Source organism: Zophobas morio, unplaced genomic scaffold (assembly GCF_036711695.1).
Source record: "Zophobas morio isolate AGI-343-1 ecotype UQ-CSIRO unplaced genomic scaffold, CSIRO_AGI_Zmor_V1 ptg000005l, whole genome shotgun sequence".
Lineage (NCBI taxonomy): Eukaryota > Metazoa > Arthropoda > Insecta > Coleoptera > Tenebrionidae > Zophobas > Zophobas morio.
In genome coordinates this window covers 15,323,621-15,343,949 of record NW_026972110.1, presented here as the reverse complement: position 1 = coordinate 15,343,949, position 20,329 = coordinate 15,323,621, and the positions used below count along the sequence as shown (strand labels likewise).

The following is a 20,329-nucleotide window of genomic DNA, read 5'->3' as shown; positions in this document are numbered from 1 at the left end:
TATTTCCATCCGTCTGTCCGTTTTATATTGTTAACAGATAATTCTCAAAATTACTTTAAAATCTAAAAATTTTAAATGTCACTTAAGGTAGCGAAGTGAAGATTTTAAAACTCTGTTAAGTTATGTCTGCTCATCTTTTCCAAAAAATGATGGTCTTCCTAAAACTGTATTAAATACATCTTATTCGAAAAGTGCCGAATGAATCCTTCCATATCTGTGGTACAATATTATACTATTGTTTAGCTTTACACTAAAATTTAGTGTTTAAAGTTATTTAGACAAAATTTTCCTCGCCCCTGGAATACGACAAATAAAACAGCCTCAGTTTCTTAGATAAATTGTAATGTTATGAATTTAACAGTCATTAAATTGCTTATATAAACCATGTGTTAAGAAATTCACTTATTTAAGCTTCATTCTTTATTTATCAAATTACAACCAGAGTTTCTGGATATTTTTACTTAAGCATTACATTATAACACATTTCTTAATTTCCCATTTGAAATTAATAATATAAGTATAATTCACTTACGGCATTTAAATTCATCTAAATTTTGGTCCATTTTGAGAAAAATTGACTGAAAAGTTGCGGTTAAATTCATATTCTCGTGAACTCGAAAAACAGAAGGGTTTTAACATCTTACATGTTTAATATGTGGTTTCAACTTTAATTATTCTCTTGCAGGTTTAATAATATTTTGCGGCTTGATTTGAACATTTATTATTGAATATGTGCTTTTTTTGTATGTGATGTGGAGGTTTCGATCAACGAGGTGCTTTTGAATGCAATTTTATGCAATAAATAACTTGAAATAACACATGATTTAACATAGTGTAAAGTCTTTATTGTTTAAAATTGTTGATAGAGTGTGGCACAATTTATTCTCATGTAAATTCTTTGTTATTTAAAATTGTTGGTAAAGTGTCACGTAATTTAACATCATGTAAATTCTTTGTTGCTGAAATTCTTGAGTGTGGCGTAATTAATTTAAGTAATTTTGATATTCATTCAGTCTTCGTTATCAATTCGAGGCAGATAGAATTTGAACTTAATCGAAAAAAGGTACACAAGTTCGCGTGGTATTTTTCCCTTAAAAGGAAACTTTCTTGTTTAAAAAAAAGAATACGTTCCTCAGCACGTTCTAGAAATTTGTCAGAATAATTTCAGTAATTTTTTGAGACCAAAAATTTCCAGCTGTCAAAAAAACTGACGCGAGGTATAGAATTTTACAAATACAAATTTTATTCAAATTATTTGTTGCATGCTTGCCTAGTAAACAATTATTTTCATATATATTTCCGGTGTGTAAACATTATTCAAGTTTCTGTAAATATTTTCTTTGGTTTTCGTTTATACCCACCCCTTTATATATTTAACGCTTGTTTACTTATGCTTTGAGATTAGGTGAATAAATAAATTCGATAACACTGCATTTGATTTTATTTATCACTGTTTCAGTAACGATTTCCAATTTAATGGAAGATGGATTCTAAAATTCCGTCGACACATGCTTGTTTCTGTTTTATGTTACAGTTCGCACAATGCTTTGGAATGTTGCCAGTTTGTGGCATAACAAGTAAAGATGCTTCTCTGTCATTCAAATGGACTGCGAAGCGTACTTTGTATTCTATGTTGTTTCTTGTTTTGTCATCTTCACATACAGTTTTCCAAATGCTGAAAATGCTCAGAAGACAACAAATGGAGTTTGCACAATTTGGTAATTGCAAGCGTGAAAAATTTCTGTTATTTACACAGTCTATTTTAAAAATGAGTTTTTACAGTGATTCTATTGTTTTTCGCCGTTACTGCTATAACTGTGGCTATTTTTATCGATGTTGCAATAAAATGGCCCAATTTGATGAAGAAGTGGACCGAAGTGGATAAGGCTCTATCAGCATCTTATGGCTTTCCCTCTGATTTACATCGGCGGTTAAAAATGATAGCCTTCATTATTTTGGTTGCTGCTATTGGTTGTACTTACACTTTGCTTGCAGTTTATTACAACTGAAATCTTTTTAGCGGAACACTCTTTATACTGGGCTTTCAGATTCAAATATATCGAACGTGGAGAAACTTTCTCTGAAACTGTTCAACTCTATTTTGAACAACAGTTTGATCAAGTGTTTAGTATTGTTCCATACTGCGTAGTTGTTGGAGTTGTTGCACAGGTTTTATTTAGTAGCAATATTTAAAGAAATTTATTTCCTCTCTTATTAGATTGTGAATACTTTCAGCACCTTGTCGTGGAATTTCATGGATCTTTTTATTATTATAGTTAGTTTAGCGTTATCGGCTAGGTTTAAACAAGTAGTGGTGCGTATTAGAGCGCTTACAAAGGAAAAGGTAAAGCGAAGACATTCGAAGTACGTCGAAGCGAATTTACTTTTATTGAAGGAGGAGAATGTAGATGTTTGGTGTCGTGTCAGAGAAGATTACACAAGACTTGCAATACTATGTGAGAACGTTGATGACACAATATCGACAATCATGTTGGTGTCATTCGGTAACAATATTTTTGTGGTACTTGTTCAGTTGTACTACAGCATAGAGTGAGCAAAATTGTCCTTAAATAAGACTAATTTTACAGTGGATTTTTTATAGGCGACCTCCTGTTAATGCTGCTTTAGACAAAATCTACTATGTTTATTCTTTTTCATTTCTTGTAATTCGAACAATTGCGGTAGCTTTGTATGCAGCAACTATTCACACAGAGAGTAAAAAGCCGCAATATTACTTAAATGCTATAAGTATGCATGTTTATAACGTTGAAGTAAGTTACAAACAAAACTTCCTTAGATCGGTTATGTAGTTTAATCCGTTCAATAACTGAGTAAGTTTTATATTTATATTTTTTTAGATCGAGAGATTCATATACCAAGTTAGGTACAGCATCATAACACTTACTGGTCATAAACTGTTTAAAGTAAACACTTCACTGATTTTGAGAGTAAGAAATTCATATGTATTTTTTGATAACGCAATGGATATTTTTTAGATTGCCGGCGCCATCGTTTCTTATGAATTGGTGTTAATTCAGTTCCATGTTGCTTAAAAGAAAGAAAATTTTTAAATAGACTAAGTTCTAAGTGTATATTACAAATTAGTTGATGATTTATCTACATTTAAAGTATCAGTAACATGAAGAACATGCTGGTAGTCAGAAAACATAATCAAGCGATAGGTGTTCAAAAATATGTTCAATTTACATATATACAATTAAGTAGTTTAAAATTTTAACTAAATAATTTTTTATATCTAAGAATGTAAGACTTTTGACATTACACAACTGAGAACAAACAAAGAAAATTAGGAGACAATCGAATTAAATGGTAAATGGTGGATGCGCCGGGAGAATCGTTCTCAATAATTTTTGGAACTTGAATTTTTTCTTATTCGTCCATATATGTATTTTTATTTAAATTTTGTAAATCCATATCATGTTCAATTATGATAATAAATGGAATGGATAAGAAAATGTGCGGTGTCTTTTTGAACTTTGAGATCGAAGAGTTTTTGAAGTTAGAAAGTTTGTTCGTGTGAGGGACAATCAGCTTTCAGTTGGTACTTTTAACGTTGTTTTTATCTGTATCAAATATTTTTTGACTGCATGTATATAACAAAGAGTTTTAATAAAACAATAAAAATGATATACGTAATGTAGAAACTCTTATGAAATAACTCCATGTTATAAAATTTGTAAAATTTTTTATCTACATAAATAATTTTTCAAAATTTGTGGAGATTAGTGCCCGAGCGTTAGTTATACTTAGATGGGACTATGGATACTAAACTTTAAATTGGAAGAAAATATTCGAAATTATCTATCATCAATCGCAATATTCGCAATAGTAAGCCTTGTTGGGTAACCAAGGTTATAGGTGTAAATAAGACGAGCCATTTTGAATTTTTCGATGTGTTTGTATTACCACCTTAAGTAAAAAAAAGGTTTTGGTTGTCATGGATAAAAAAAGCTGCGACCAAGATGTGCCGGTTGAAAACCCCTCTTAATGCTCAGCTACAAAAAAACTTTCCGAACTTTGAATTAAATCAAATTAAACGTTCTGAATCAATGCAAATATTTGATTATCACAAATTTAATAAAAACAAAGCAAAATCTGTTACGGTCGCAAACTCGTGGTTGGGTCTCGACTATTGGGCCAACGTCACGTCATCTTGATCGCCCCTGACTTCTATACAAAGCCTGCATCTTTTGTGCAGATGGCGCGATAAATCCCGCCAGCTCGACTAGGAACCGCGCCCTCCGCTTCTGCCACGTGTTTCGGTGTTATCTAATCTCAATTCCGTTTAAATGTCCAATTTCTATGATTTTGATATTAAACTACAACTGAACAAGTGTTAAAGTTGCAGAACGAACAATAAACAACATTTGAATTCGCCAGACACTCTCGTGAAATATTTCTCATTTGAGATTAAGATTGGACATCAGATAATTTATATGACGGAAACATTAATCAACAAAATATTTACATGAAACAAAAAACTAGCAAAGGTTCATAAAAACAAAAAAAAAAAAACAATCGGGTGTGAAGTAAAACTTGTGCAGATAAAAAAAATACGTGAGGTTAGAAACTGCAGAGCATGAATAATTACGTTCAATTTAAATTATAGAACAAGAAAATTGCTGAAATTAAAATTGTGAGATGAAGAAAAATTGCGAGTGAAGTTATTCAGCTGCATTGTGGGCTATCGTTTTACATTTCCCAAACAAACAAAAAATATAGCATACAATCTGAAGGTTCAAAATGCGTCGTTCCAAAAAATATGTATATTTCCCAGAAATGTGATTCATCCTGTGGCATTGTGCAAATAATGATTTATATACTCTAAATCAAAGGAATAAAATGCACGTCGCACAATATTGTTTATTTGTTCAATAAGATTTTTCAGTTCAAACATGTGCTCGGTTTGAAAATATTCTTTCAACATGGCCGCTGCCAGAACAAAAAATTTACGTGATGTTAACTTATGCCACACTTTATCAACGATTCAAACAAAGAATTTACATGTTGTTAAATGATGCCTTGATCCAAGTGTTTGATGACTTAAAACAATTAGCTTTGAGAGTTTATATCGTGAACTGTTTATCCCAAACAAAACACATAATAAATAAACACAAAATGCGTCCTGTGTTGCGAGGAAATATGCGTCTCGGTGATATAGCTTCCCACGTTGCGAGGAAAATATATCGATGATGTGATGATGATATGATGACAATAACGATAATAACTGCCTAAAGGGAAAAATTTATAATCTCCCCGTACCTCAGTTCACGATATTATGAATTCTACCGCACTTTCCACGGTCTTTTTCAGAGTGGGGCAACGTTAGGTTAATTTAACTGCCGTAAATGAACTATTAGCAACCTTGTGTGAGGAATTAAGAAGTAACATTTGAGTATAAGCATCCAGAAATTTATTCATAAAATTAGATAAGCAAAAGATGTGTCCTGACTAAGTAAATTTTATGAAATCTCCTAGCAAGTGTTTATCTAAACAAACTCCTGACTGTTAAATTGTGTTAGAACCAGTTAACGATCAAACTCCTGACACGAACTGTGAATTTATAAAAAATAAAACCAATTTACACACGTGTTAACGTCGATCGAAAATTCGCTTATTTCCTCTTGAAAAGCCCCAAGAATTAGCTACGCGGGTTGGGGAAACTGGGGAGTCGTCGTCGTTACGATTAATTGTCGTTAAACAAACTGACCAAACTTAACCTAGCTAACTCACCACGTGGTTTTCACCAACAAACCAAAAGTGACCCTCTCCTCACCCTCTACAAAGCAAGCACCCCTCTCTTGGTACTAACCCTCTAACTAAAATTCCAAGCAGAACTACCAACTACCAGAAAAACAACTAAACGTGCACATGATTGCCTGTGTTTAACGATTTTCTTGATTGAATTTTTTTTAAATTCAAATTATTCAAATGTGATTTTGCGCCGCTGTTAATTTTTTCAAATTCAAATTCGATCACCACAGTGTTACTACTAAATTTCCCGACAAAATACCGCGTGATCAGAAATGACTGAGTCTGTTGGCAATCTTGGATTTTTAATTGAAATTGGTATCATGATGTTTTCTACAATTTCCGGTTGTCAGCTGTTAAAATTGACAGATTGTTGACATTTGTAATTTGCAAAATGTATCGAAAACATGACCTAAAATTATCGCATGTCATGATTGACGTATCTGTCACATAGTTACTTTCGTTATGCCAACATAAACGCAGGAAAAATTCACAATTTTGTTTAAAAAGTACTGCCAACAGACCCAGTCATTTCTGATTACGGGGTAGCTTCGACAAAATAGCTTCAGGATAAAATAGCCAAAGATTCAAAAATCTGCACAAGTCAGCAAAAATATCACATACAAAAGATATGTAGATGCACTATTCTTTATTCGCATTTAGCATATTGCATATGCTACTGAATATTTGGTGTTAATTGTGTGGAAATTCATATTTTACAATAAAATATAAATAAAAACCAAAAAGTACATTCTTAACACAATTGTATTTTGTGAAACAATTAAGGTGATAATAATTTCTTCTATAGATTCTAAAAGAACTGCAGTATAGGTGTTGGACTCGACAGAGTTCGGGGACGCCTTAGAATCGAAAGGCGGGAAAAGCTGGGGCACCGACTCCTAAGTATTTTGCAATGTGCAATAGTGAAAATGTCTTTGAGAATTGATTAACAGATTAACATAATAGGTTTATTAGCGAGATATCAAGTTGTATTAAAAATAATGTAAAGTAAAGTGTAAATTATAGTAATATTTCTACCATCTTTAAATACCTTCTAAATAAATTTAACACAGCTGGATACATATCTTGAAAATTCACACTTCGTACAAGAAATTATCGCCTTTTTTTTCTAAACTCAGTAATAACAGAGTGCTTAAACCAAATATTGTTTGCCAAACAAAGTGATATAAAAGAATAGTACTTATGTTTTTAGCTCATTTATGTGGCCATAGAACAAAAATATTCTATTACAACAGTTAATTAAAAATAATGTGTTTATTTACTGAGATAAATATTTGTGCAGGTATCATTTATCAACGTTTATTTACATAAAGGCTTTATCGGGGAGCGATAAATATTGTTAAAAAATGTTCGTTAACTATAATCAGTCATGCAAAAGTGTGAGTTGCCCGCATGAATCAAGTTTTTTTTTCATATTTACAGATACAACATTAAAGTAAGCATGTACATGTATTTAGTAAAATTAATTATTAAAAAATCTTGTCGATAGGTTTACTTTTAACGAAGTCCTAATACAGGTACAAAATTAGGATTTAATGGATAAATAAATGATTTGTTTATCAAAGAACAAAATTATATTTTTACACGTAAGTTCTATACCAACATCAAGAGTACTGAAAAGTTTGATAGCATTTTTGCTAATTACACTGATTGACTCAGTTTGCTTACTTAAGATTCTTTTTAATATCTAATAGAAGCAAATAGCTGTTAATTTTTGTATTTATATAACTACGTTGGCATCTTTTCGAACAAATGGTGAAACGTGTCGACAGCTTTGTTAAACTTTTCAGCCTAGCGAAAGAACAAAAAATTAGTACCAAACCTTTCGTCACAAAGAATTGCGGTATTGTTTAATTAGAAACATGTTTCGAACTTCGTTGGGCTCATCTTCACACTTTTTTATTGGATAGTGAAAATAAGCTCAACGGAAGTCCAACATTTCACACTATGTTATTATAATTTTGTAGATGTAGATAAGATGAACCAAAAACTTACAACCCATTCAAGTCTCAGTTTCTTACTAATCTTCGCCCAGTGTTTCGGTATGCTACCCGTAAGTGGAATAACCAACGAAGACAGCTCTTCTTTGAAATTTTACTGGACGTCAAAGCGAAGCGTGTACTCAATGACGTTCGCTGCAGCGTCAACGTTAAACGTAATTTTTTTTATAATAAAAATGACTAATACCAAAAGTGCACAGTTTTCAGATTATGGTAAGAATTGTGATTAATTCCAATACCGAATGATTCATGATTTGTTTCATTTTCAGTTACTTTGTTATTTTTCATGGTTACTTTAATCACGATAATGATATTTATAGACATTGCGAGAAAATGGCCATCACTTATAAAAAAGTGGACTGTGGTCGATATAGCAATGAGCAGTTATGACTTTCCAGTTAATTTACACACTAAAATGAAGATCATAGCGGGTCTAATAATGGGGGCAGCGGTTGGTAAGCTTCAGAACATAAAAAAAATACTTACTTAAAAGTAATGAAACAATTTTTAGTAGAACACTCCCTATTTGTTTCCACGGTGTTCATATCTTGTGGAGTCGGTTATAATATTGGCGAAACCGTAGATCGTTTTTTAAAATATCGTTTTGGTTTTGTTTTTGAGGTCACAGGTTATGATATTGTGTGGGGACTATTTTTACAAGTAAGTTATTTATAATTCTATTAATAATCCGCTAATATTTAATATAAAGATGCTGAACATTTTTAGTACAATATCTTGGAATTTTATGGATCTTTTTATCATCCTGATAAGTTTATGCTTATCAGAAAGATTCAAACAGGTGACAAAGCGTATACGTTTTTTGGCTTCAAAAAATGTAAGAGAGTAAATTTTTAATCTTATAACTCTAAGTCAACTAATTGAAGGTAATCGATTTGAGTGTGTGGGAAAAAGTTAGAGAAGATTATACGCGTCTTACAGTTTTATGCGAATCTGTAGACAACCTTATGTCCAATGTAATTTTGGTATCTTTTGGTAACAACATATTTGTGATTCTCGTCCAACTATTTAATACCTTGACGTAATAATTTATATAAAAAAATGCCGCTGCTTACATAACGTATTTGTAGTAGTCCTCCACATCATGGAATCCTAGATAAAACTTATTACGTATATTCATTTGGATTTTTAATTATCCGTCTCATTGCTGTTGCAATGTGTGCGGCGACAGTCAATTCAGAAAGCAAAAAACCGAAGCATTATTTAAACACCTTATCTACACTGATCTACAATGTAGAAGTATTTTCAGTTTATTTAACTTGAGAATAATTTTGTAATACTTAAATAAAATTTTCAGGTTGACAGACTTTTGCATTATGTAAAATATAACACGGCCGCGCTTACAGGACATAAAATTTTTCGAGTAACCAGAACACTTATACTAAGGGTAAAAAGTATGTCTTTAAAGGATTATTTCACTCTTTACGTTTTACAGATATCGCTGGCTATTGTATCATATGAATTAGTACTGGTGCAAATGCTAAATCATGGTTAAAGTAAATGTTAGATGCTGTATCTTTGAATTTACAAGCATAAATAAAATCTATGGAATCAATAATGCAGCATTTTTATTTTTGGTGGAGGCGCCGGGAAATAATTTTTCTCGTGTTTTTAAATTTTTAATTTATTAAAATTGTTTCACCTCATTCGGTTAATGCATTTTTAACCTCATTACTAAACAAAATACCTTATTTCTAATAACAACTGGATTATTTGCTAAAAATCATTGTTCTAAAACAATATAATAAAATAAAATGAAAATCATTTGTGAAAAATACACAGAAATGTTATAAATGCGGGTCAATATTTTCATATTATTCCCCTGATTGATAAAACTACTTGTTGGAAATATTTTGTGGGCTATTTACAGATTTAATTTTGTTGTCATATTTGGACGGAAATATTTAAATATCGATTCCTGGTTTTTATTATGTTTTCATATTAGTTGAACATAAATTACCGCGAACGCTACATGTTTGTCGGTAGTTTAGTAAGTACACACAGATCTATAAACAAATAAATCTGCCTTCATTGTGGTTTTGTTAACGTTTACAACAAAAATATCCAGAAGCCAGCCATCTTTATATTAGTCGGAGACTACGAAAATAGGCCAACTATTTTTCAGACCCGCTTAATCCTACACAAACAAAATACCCTGATAAACATCTTTTCTTGAACTCTACAGTAAAATAACAACCAACAAGGTGTTTCCTTTTATCGATTTTACGTATTAAAAAACCCCGTGTTTTTGAAAGATTTGTTGTTGTCCAATGTTCACGCATGACACTAGTAATTGTATGAAATAAGAAAAGCCGATTTTTTTGTTACACGTTAACTACTTCAATCCATGTTTGTTGACAACAAAATTATAACACTTCATCGTCGTTGAAATCCACGAGTTGTTTACTTCTCCTGACGCAATGAAGATTCAACCGAAAGAAAAACTTTTCCCTAGAGAAGACTCCATGAAAATTGTGAATACAGATTTTGCAACTCTGCCAAGTGGGAAAAATATTCCAGAAAAAAACAATTTACACAAATCTTTCAGTAAGATGTTAGTTCTAGCACAAATTTTTGGATATTTGCCGGCACAGGGAATATTAGGCCCTGATTTTCGTTCCTTACACTTCACGTGGAAATCAGTGAGAGTGTTGTATGCAGTTCTGACCATCGTAGGTGCCATTTTTGTTTCTGTGATGCAAATGCACAAAATTTTTGTAAAGGGCTTTGATTTAATGGAAGCTAATAGATTTTTCTTTAATTTTTCTGGTGTAGTAGGAGGAATTTTGTTTTTGAAGTTGGCAATAACTTGGCCTACTTTAATCAAAGACTGGACATCTGTGGAAGTGTCCATGTTGAGTTATGGATGGCCTGCTGGACTGAACAGAAAACTTAATACTTTGTTAATAACGTTCTCGGTTATGGGTTTAGGTATATATATATATACTCGAGTGTTAAATAAATTGACATTTTTTTTCAGTTGAACATCTTCTAGGACAGATCAACAAGCTTATTTTATCATTAAATTGCAACACTGGGGTGGCTGAAGGTTTCAATTATTTTTTAAGCAACATGTCTTTTTCGCATATTTTTTCTATTATGGATTATGATGTTTTTAAAGGTTTAACACTTCAAGCTATTAATTTACAGTTGTGTTTTATATGGACGTTTAATGATCTCTTTGTGATGATACTCAGTACAACGTTATCTTACAGATTTAGCCAGATAACGGCCAGAATACAGTCAGTTGCAGATGCAAAAGTACACAAAATATTTAACTATGGTGTCAAAATTTATCTGGTTTAATTATAGATTGATAGCGAAATTATTTGGAAAAATTTGCGCGAGGATTACAACAGGTTATGTAGACTCTGTAGACGAGTGGATGAGGAGATTTCTTACATAGTTCTTATGACTTTTGCTTCTGATTTATTCTTTATCTTAGTACAGTTGTTTAATAGCTTGCGACACTTAAGGAACGATATAGAACGTATATACTTTTACTGGTCCTTTGGTTTCTTAATTGTACGAACAATTAGTCTTTGCTTATTTGGGGCGCAAGTCAACGATGAAAGTACGAAACCTATGTTAGTCCTCAATTCAGTTTCTTCTAGTGTATATAACTTAGAGGTAATCAAATTTTTGCAACGGTCAAAAACACACTTTTATGTTGTTTTAGATTCAACGATTTATTCAACAAATTGGCACTTCTGAAGTGGCAATCACTGGAAAAAATTTCTTTAGTATTACTAGAGGTTTGATATTAAGCGTAAGAATTTTCCTTTTCGTGTTTAGACAGTTTTCGATAATTTATGCATTGTAGATAGCGGGTGCTATAGTGACCTATGAATTAGTCCTCATTCAGTTTAATGATGCTTTATTGAAAAGTGATCCTGAAGAAGAAGGCGTGTGCCCAGTTTATGTATAGTCTTTTTAACATTAGTAAAAATATTCTGAAGTTCATGTTCTGTTTAAAATGTAAAATTTGCAAAAATTAAAGTGAGTGCCTTGACACTTTTGGTAGTCGCGTGTTATTAATGGTTTATAAGAGATTTTAATTTTGTTATCCAATAAATATTTTAAGTAAGCTGATATTTTTTGAAAAATTCGGGAGTGTGTAAGACAAATCACCCTTGACCAAATAGTTTACATACTTTGCCTTTGGTAGCTAATGGAAGACGAAAATATCCCCGTATTGATTGCTTTCACTCAGTGTTCTTTCTGCATACATACATTTTGTTTTGATTATGAATTTTTAATTGGTCAATTTGTTGATATCCGTGAACAGTCTGCTCAGACCCGTTATTAGTGTACGTTTACTTAGAAATAGGCAGCGATACATAATTCTCTTCATTAATTCTAATGTTTTTTAGCGTTTCTTATTAAGTACCTTGGAAGTATATGTTTGATTTACTAAGTTCTAAGTTTTGCTTCAAACTGGCATCAAATGAAAGCTGCCTTATGGTTACACTTTAGTTGATTTAAATCACGCAATAAAAGTCGCAATGACCCATAAACATAAACTTGTGGACCAAAATAGCTTAAGTAGGGTGCATTCCTCCATGAAGTTTTCTTTAACCTTACTTCAAATTTGTGGATTTTTTCCTGTATCGGGAATATGCAAATCTAGTTGTACCACCCTAAAATTTTCGTGGTTATCATTTAGAACTTTTTATTCAGTATTTTGGTTTATATGTATGAGCTTAGTTGCTTCGGTTGAGACATATAAAGTTTTTTTTGTAGATCAGTCCGAAGGACAAACCAGTGAGTTTTCCCAATTATGTTGTAAAGATAAATGTCTTCAATCAGTTTTTTAGCTTACACTGTATTTTACATATCTGGAGTTTTGTGTCATATTTTCTTTTTAAAACTAGCACAAGAGTGGCCTGAGTTAATGGAAGAATGGCACAATATAGAAGTCGTAATGGGGACTGCAGGAGAAACTACAAATTTAAGGAAAAAATTAAATATTTTAAGTGGCACCTTTACATTTATAGCTACAGGTAATTTTAACCGAATATTTTTAACTTTGATGATGTATTTTTTTATTTTAGTGGAACACATTTTGGTTAAATGGCACCTTCTTTACGAAATTGCACAAAAGTGTGGTTCTACTGATAATATGACTAAACAAGCTTTAGTTTATATGAATTACTATACATTCAGCTATATAACTAAATATTCTTTGTGGAAAGGACTTTTCTTTGAGATGATAACAATCAGGAGTACTTTTTCGTGGACTTTTATTGATGTTTTTATAATGTTACTCACTACAGCTTTTGCTCTGAGAGTTAAACAATTTACGTCCAAAGTTGGAATCTTGACGAAATCTAAGGTAGGTAATTACATTTTCAAACAACTTTATAAAATTTAATAATCGTGACACTAATAGCAATATTCTTAGACGACTGACATCAAAGAGTGGAAAAGGTTACGACAGGAGCACTATCAGCTCTACCAGTTATGTTATCTTTTGAACAACAGATTAACGTACATAATATTTTTATCCTATGGTACTAATTTATATTTTATCCTAATACAACTTTTTGGAAGCATGAAGCATTTGACAAGCAGTTTGAGAAAAATTTATTACTGTATGTCATTTTTTCTCTTAATAGTTAGGTTGTTAGGAGTCACCTTGTACGGTGCAAGGGTTAGTAACGAAAGTAAAAAGATTCTTCCTTTGTTATTTTCTGTACCTGCGTCTTCATATAACAAAGAAGTAAGATTTGTATTTATTCTTATAAACTATGAATGTTATATAATATTTATTTGTAGGTTGAATGCTTGATAGATCAAGTTATTAAGAATGAAATAATTATTTCTGTTAAGAATTTTTTCAAAATAACTAAGGGGCTACTATTTAAGGTATACTTAGAAAAAAACATATTTTATTTTGCTGTTATCTTTAATTTTTAGTTTACTGGAGTTTTGGTTACTTACGAACTCGTTTTAATACAGTTCAATACATACTCTCTGTACACAGACGAAATTCTGGGAGACGACAAATGTCAGTTGTTTACAAATAGTACCTAAAAATGAATAATCTCTTGCTCCTGCTGGCTTGTAATGAAAGAAATAAATTTGTTTCAAAATTTATCAAACTATTTATTTACTACTGAAGGAATTCCTAAGAAACTTGCTACTGCATTAACTAAATCATCGAACTATACAGGTCATTGTTTTCGGAGATCCTCAGTATCATTATTGACAGATGCGTATTTTACTTTATACTAGTCTTACTTATAATATTGTAACTCGGTATCGAGTAAGTTCCTTTGAACAGTTTTGTAGTAGGCGTTGGACGAAAAACGTCAAAATAATTGTCACTATCATTACTTTTTTATTTCTCAAATGCCCTATTGAATAAAAACTTACGTAACAAAAGTTTCTTAAAATATACTTTATTATTTCTAGAGCAATTTATTTTTTAAGGACATCCGAAAACTAAAAAATTTCGAGTTATTTTACCGCACCGGAGCGTGGGAAAACACTGAGTGACTGTAAAATCGCAGTTACGGTGGACGTCATCTGTTCACGAATGAGCTGTTTACAGATCAGGAAGTCAACACATCTTTAGTGATATTTATTTAGTTATTTATTATTAGTAGTTGAAATTAGATTAAGGTTTGTAATATTCTTTTGAATGTAAACAATCAACATGGTGCGCATTACGTCACCTAAGGCAAAGTACATTTCTTAAGGTGGTTACAGAAATTGAATTCCAATCGAAAAGAAAGACATCATCAGTATTGATTCCTTTTAGTAATTGTTAAAATAGTTATTTTTTCACACATGTACCATTAATTTTTTACGTGAAAATGATTATTCTGTTTTGATGATGAATTTTTAAATGAAGTGATAATTTGTCGATATCTGCACACAATCTTCTCTGAATGTGGAAACCCATTATTAATTTAGGTTTACTGTGAAACGAGCAGCCCCTCATATTCCCTACTTTAATTCTGTTGTTTTCTAGCTTTTTTTATTATGTGACTGACAATTACGTATTTATTTGATTTACCAATCTCTTGTTTAAGCTGCCATAACATGAAAGCCATTTTATTTGATTACGTTAGTGTGTTTAGTTTCTTTGCTGCATTGACTTAAGTCACCGTTGAAAGTCACAATGAGCTACGAACATAAAATTGTTGATAAAAATAGCTTAATTAGCGTGCATTCCTCCATGAAGTTTTCTTTAACTTTACTTCAAATTTGTGGATTTTTCCCTTTATCTGGAATATACAAATCTAGTAGCAGCACCCTAAGATTTTCCTGGTTGTCACTTAGAACAATGTATTCCCTATTTTGGTTTATATGCTTGTGTTTATATTCTTCTGTAGAGATATATAAAGTGCTTTTTGTAGATCAGTCAATTGGACAAACTAGTGAGGTTCCTAATTGTATTGTAATCATGAACATTTAAATCAATTTTCAGCCAACACTGCATTTTACATATCTGGAATTTTATGTCATTTTTTCTTTTTAAAACTGGCACAAAACTGGCCTGAGATAATGAACGAATGGCACAATACAGAAGTCACAATGGGGATTACACGTATAACTACAAATTTGAAAAGAAAATTAAACATTTTAAGTGTTATGTTTACCTTTCTAGCCACAGGTAAGTATAACGGAGTATTTAAGATTTTTACTGGTTTTTATTTCAGTGGAACATATTTTGATCAAATGTTATCTTTTTCGTGAAATTATGCGAAAGTGCGGTCTTTCTGATGAGAGGAGTAAACAAGTTTTAATTCATACGCATTTTTTTATCTTTTACTATATCTCTAAATACTCATTGTGGAAAGGAATTTTCTTTCAACTCATAGTAATCAGGAGTACTTTTTCCTGGACTTTTATTGACGTTTTTATAATGCTAATCACCACAGCTTTTGCTTTGAGAGTTAAACAATTTGCGTCAAAAGTTGAAATTTTAATGAAATCTAAAGTAAATAATTACCTTTTTGTAACTAAGTATGTCACTAAATTAGTATTTTTAGGAGAATGACATTGAAGATTGGAAAAAACTACGACAGGAACATTATCAGCTCTACCAGTTATGTTGTCTTTTGAATGATAGACTAACATACATAATATTTGTTTCTTATGGTACCAATTTGTATTTCATTCTAATACAACTTTTTGGAAGCATAAAACATTTGACAAATACTCTGAGAAAAGGTTATTACTACATGTCATTTGTTCTCCTAATAGCCAGGTTATTGGGAGTCACCTTGTTTGGCGCAACAGTTGGTAATGAAAGCAAAAAGATTCTACCTTTGTTATTTTCTGTACCTTCGTCTTCATATAATAAAGAAGTGAGTTATAATTGCTTCAACTTAAACCATGAATGTTCTACAACTGTGTGTTCTAGGTTGAACGCTTGATAGATCAAGTTGTTAAGAACGAAATAGTTGTTTCCGTTAAGAATTATTTCAAAATAACTAAGGCATTACTATTTAAGGTAAATTTAAAAAAGTAGGGCTAATTTCTACTTTGATGTTGTCTTTATTTTGTAGTTTACTGGAGTTTTGGTTACTTACGAACTTGTTTTAATACAGTTCAATACATACTCTCTATACACAGACTCAACAGCGGAATTTGACAAATGCTGGTTATTTACAAATAGCACATAAAACAATGAAGACGCTTCATAAATTGAGTTGATATTATTGTCTAATGCTTCACATCTTAATTGATGTGTAGATAATTTATTTTCTTGCAGCAGATCATCTAAACGAAATTATTATAAATGTTTTATCAGCTCTAACACTGCTGTTAAATGTGTAAACAATTCAACAAATAAACACAGTGTTCGTTTTACTTCCTGAGCGTAAGCTAAGGTACTACGAAACTCATATTTGCACTTTATAACATAACATACTCCTACATTTGTGGTTTATGAGTCTACTTTGATTTTTATCACAATTGTTTTACAAAAATTTTTGGGCGCATAGCTGATATTAGGGTAACGTGCATAACGACTGCCGATGGAAGTGTGGATTTCTTAGAGAACTTGAGCTCTGCTCGGGGTAGTTCGATCCCATCCTTGTCGACATTTTTTTAGTACATAGAGTTTGTTTGAACATTTGTCTTCAGGTGCGAGAGAAATTCTGAATAAATGACTTTAGATCAATTTTTTTTTAAATACGTATAATTGCATATCAGCATAAAAATTAGCTCAAGAGAAAATTGCACTTTTTTTTCATTACAAAATCTAGTAAAAATCATGAATCTAATAATAACAGTGTTGTATTAAATATATTAAACCAAGACTTTTATTGAAGGATGCACTCTATGAATGCAGAATTGATCGGGCTTCAAGGTCGGGGGAAGTTCTGGAAATAACATACAGCAGTTTTTGTAATGTAGTTATTTTGTTATTCCAATAAACGCAAAAACCACGTGAAGTTGTTTTGTATTCATTATAATCAAATCACAATCAACCGACACATAATAGCTTCCCCTTTACGGACAGTGTTTTTAATATTTAATTATGTGGATAACATTATTAACCTTTCCCTCGTGTCCGTAATCATTCTGACATGCAATGTCAAGCTCACACCACACATTTTAACTTATTTAAAACATGCTAAGTTGTTATTCCCAGATTTGTTGTCCAAGTATTTTTTTATTATGTTTGCGGAAGAAAATATCAATAATGTTTCCTATATCCAAGCAAATCATTACACTGTTTGTTTACTTTCAGCTATTTGTTTCTTTTGTTTATCAAAAAATACTGCTTCGTTTGGAGACGAACTATTCGCTTTGTTTTGACCGAAATATATGGTTATGCAGGCAAAAAAAATTGTCAATATACACCCATCCATTAAATTTTCTCTACGTTTCCTCCAAGTGTTTGGATTTTTTCCGTTAAATGGAATACACAATTCTCATCCTAAATATTTAAAATTTTCCTGGGTATCTTTTAATATTATTTATTCATTTGTTTCTTTTTCCTTATTACTTTTTTATCTTATTCCGGTTGCATATCAAGCCCTTTTTATAAATGCATCTTTAGGAGAAGCCAGTAAGTATGTGTATCTTGAGTTTTCTTTAAAAATGCTTGCACTGTTTGTAGCTAATTTGGCATTCCATATTTCTGGGGTACTGTCGAACATATTTTTTCTAAAGCTGGCGAAGAACTGGCCTCATCTGATTAAAGAATGGCATTCTATTGAAATAGAAACGGGAAACATAGGCATAAATACAAATTTAAAAAGGAAATTAAAAGTTTTGACAGTAACATTTTTGTCAATAGCTACAGGTGTCTCAATATAACACACTATTGATTTATAACAGCACTTTATTTTCAGTGGAACACTTACTAATTCAGTTTTACTTATTTCTCAACGTGTTTAGTGCCTGCAAGACCATAAATGACGGATTAAGAAAATTTTACACTAGCATCTATTTTCAATTTTTTTCTTTGACTAATTTTGCTGCATGGAAAGCAGTGGTTGTACAAATTGTTGCAATTAGGACTACGTTCTCTTGGACTTATACGGATGTTTTTATAATTTTAATGAGTACAGCTTACGTTGTTCGAGTCAAGCAATTTACTACCAAACTCGAAATTTTGCTTCGGGCTCAGGTGTGTATTAAATTGTACTGCCTTTTATTCCAAATTCATGTTTGTTTGCAGGCAAAGAATTCATTAATATGGAAACAAATGAGGGGTGAATATTATCGTGTTTACAATCTATGTTGTCTTCTAAATGATAAATTATCATACATCATTTTGGTCTCTTACGGTACTAATTTGTATTTCATTTTGGTACAACTTTTTGGAACTCTGAGACCTAACATTGGTGTTATACGAAAGACGTATTATTATATTTCTTTGGTGTTGCTAGTTCTTAGACTCGTATGTGTTACTCTGTATGGGGCGTCGGTTAATAGTGAAAGTAAGAAAGTGCTACCTTTATTATTTTCTGTTTCCTCAAAAGCCTATAACAAAGAGGTAAGTTTGTACTTTAGTACATTCAGTGCAGTTATAACAATAAAGTTTATTTTTCTAGGTGGACCGTCTTATTGATCAAGTTATTAAAAATCGAATCGTTATTTCAGTTAAAAATTTCTTTAAAATAACGAAGACTTTAATCTTACAGGTAAACTTTTTATTTTGTGGTTAAAAAATTAATGTGTACATGTTTTAGCTGGCTGGAGCTGTAGTTACTTACGAATTGGTACTAATCCAGTTTAATTCTCAGTTACTTAACGTCGACGACGAACAGCAAGAGAATAACTACTCCAACAACACATGTGAATAAGTATAATATACATATCATTATTTTTCGATGTTGGTACTATTTCCCTTGCAGAAATTTCTGAAAAAATATATTCACTCTATTCATGACGAAGATCTCCTTTTAGACTAGTTGATCATAATTCGTATAAAATTTTTGATTTTTTCGTAGATGTAAAATCAATAATTCTTTGCAATAAAAATTATATATGTACTTTATTTTCTGAAACGACACAGGGCTAGTTAATAAAACTGCAGCAGTTATATGACCGTAAAAGGAAGTGTTAGTCTTATTAAGTTTTGTTTTTTCTTAAAGGAAGAAGCTTATTACACCACAGGTAAAGGAACATGTTATGCGTATGTTTCTAGTGAATTACTTAATACATGGAAGAAAGCGATTTTGTAGTTGGCTTGTCATATGTTCCCTATATAATATTACCGCTGTGACTGTTATTTGAAAAAGTATTATTAAAATGCCTAACTTCCATAACGAAACCTCTTATATGTATTAAAACATCTGAAATACATAACATACCGAATTCTTCCAGAGGTTTCTATTATTATTCCAAGACATTTTGTGAAACATTGTTCATAATAAACAAACATTTGTATTTATTTTTCACATATATTTCTCTCATTTGTGGTGTTTTCTTAAATATATACTTTCAGAATTCTTGATGAAGTCTAAAGTAAACCTCAAAGTATTTGTATATTAAATACAGCACAGTTTATTTTTATTGCTGAATTAAGAATAAAAGTAATTGTTAAACAGTAGACTAATGGTAATTTTGATGTTATTGACGAATTTATCTAGCAATTACTTTAATAGTGTATGTGTGCTGGTAATCTGTGTATTATTCATTCCGTTTCTAATACAAGTAAACATATTTTTTAACATTATAGACAATATTATATTTCACCAAAAATAAATAAATTTATTGTTGTTTGTAAAATAATCTTACAAATGGACGAAAACATACATTCAACTCTAAAAAAATTTTTGATTGTTAACCAAATAATTGGTTATTTTCCTGTACAAGGATTGTATCAAGATAATTTTCGATTATTAAAATTTTCGTGGTTCTGTTTCTGCTGTTATTTTTAATTGTTGTAACCGTGTTAGTTATTCCGACTATGGTCATTCGAAAAAAAATATCTGATTATTTAAGTGATTTTAATGCTTTGTAAAATTCCACTCAATTTAAATTTGATTTCTAGCATTGCTCATTTTTTGTTCAACGCAAATTTTAGCTTTCTGTATTTCTAT

The 20,329-nt window shown here is 31.1% G+C and overlaps 1 protein-coding gene across 1 annotated transcript; it reads left to right on the top strand.

Moving 5' to 3' along the window:
* The first annotated feature begins 1,681 nt into the window (after positions 1-1,681).
* On the top strand, positions 1,682-19,087 carry LOC135145938 (uncharacterized). Its single transcript, XM_064078062.1, has 26 exons — positions 1,682-1,718; positions 1,783-1,971; positions 2,021-2,169; positions 2,219-2,311; positions 2,366-2,550; positions 2,603-2,748; positions 7,761-8,006; positions 8,063-8,248; positions 8,305-8,453; positions 8,503-8,628; positions 8,678-8,832; positions 8,882-9,050; positions 9,109-9,198; positions 9,247-9,301; positions 10,377-10,742; positions 10,792-10,860; positions 10,933-11,072; positions 11,124-11,385; positions 12,555-12,575; positions 12,686-12,814; positions 12,866-13,036; positions 13,088-13,146; positions 13,216-13,324; positions 18,671-18,777; positions 18,836-18,925; positions 18,974-19,087. Exons 1-26 carry the CDS (start codon positions 1,682-1,684, stop codon positions 19,085-19,087), a joined length of 3,612 nt encoding a protein of 1,203 aa, XP_063934132.1.
* Positions 19,088-20,329: the final 1,242 nt, after the last annotated feature.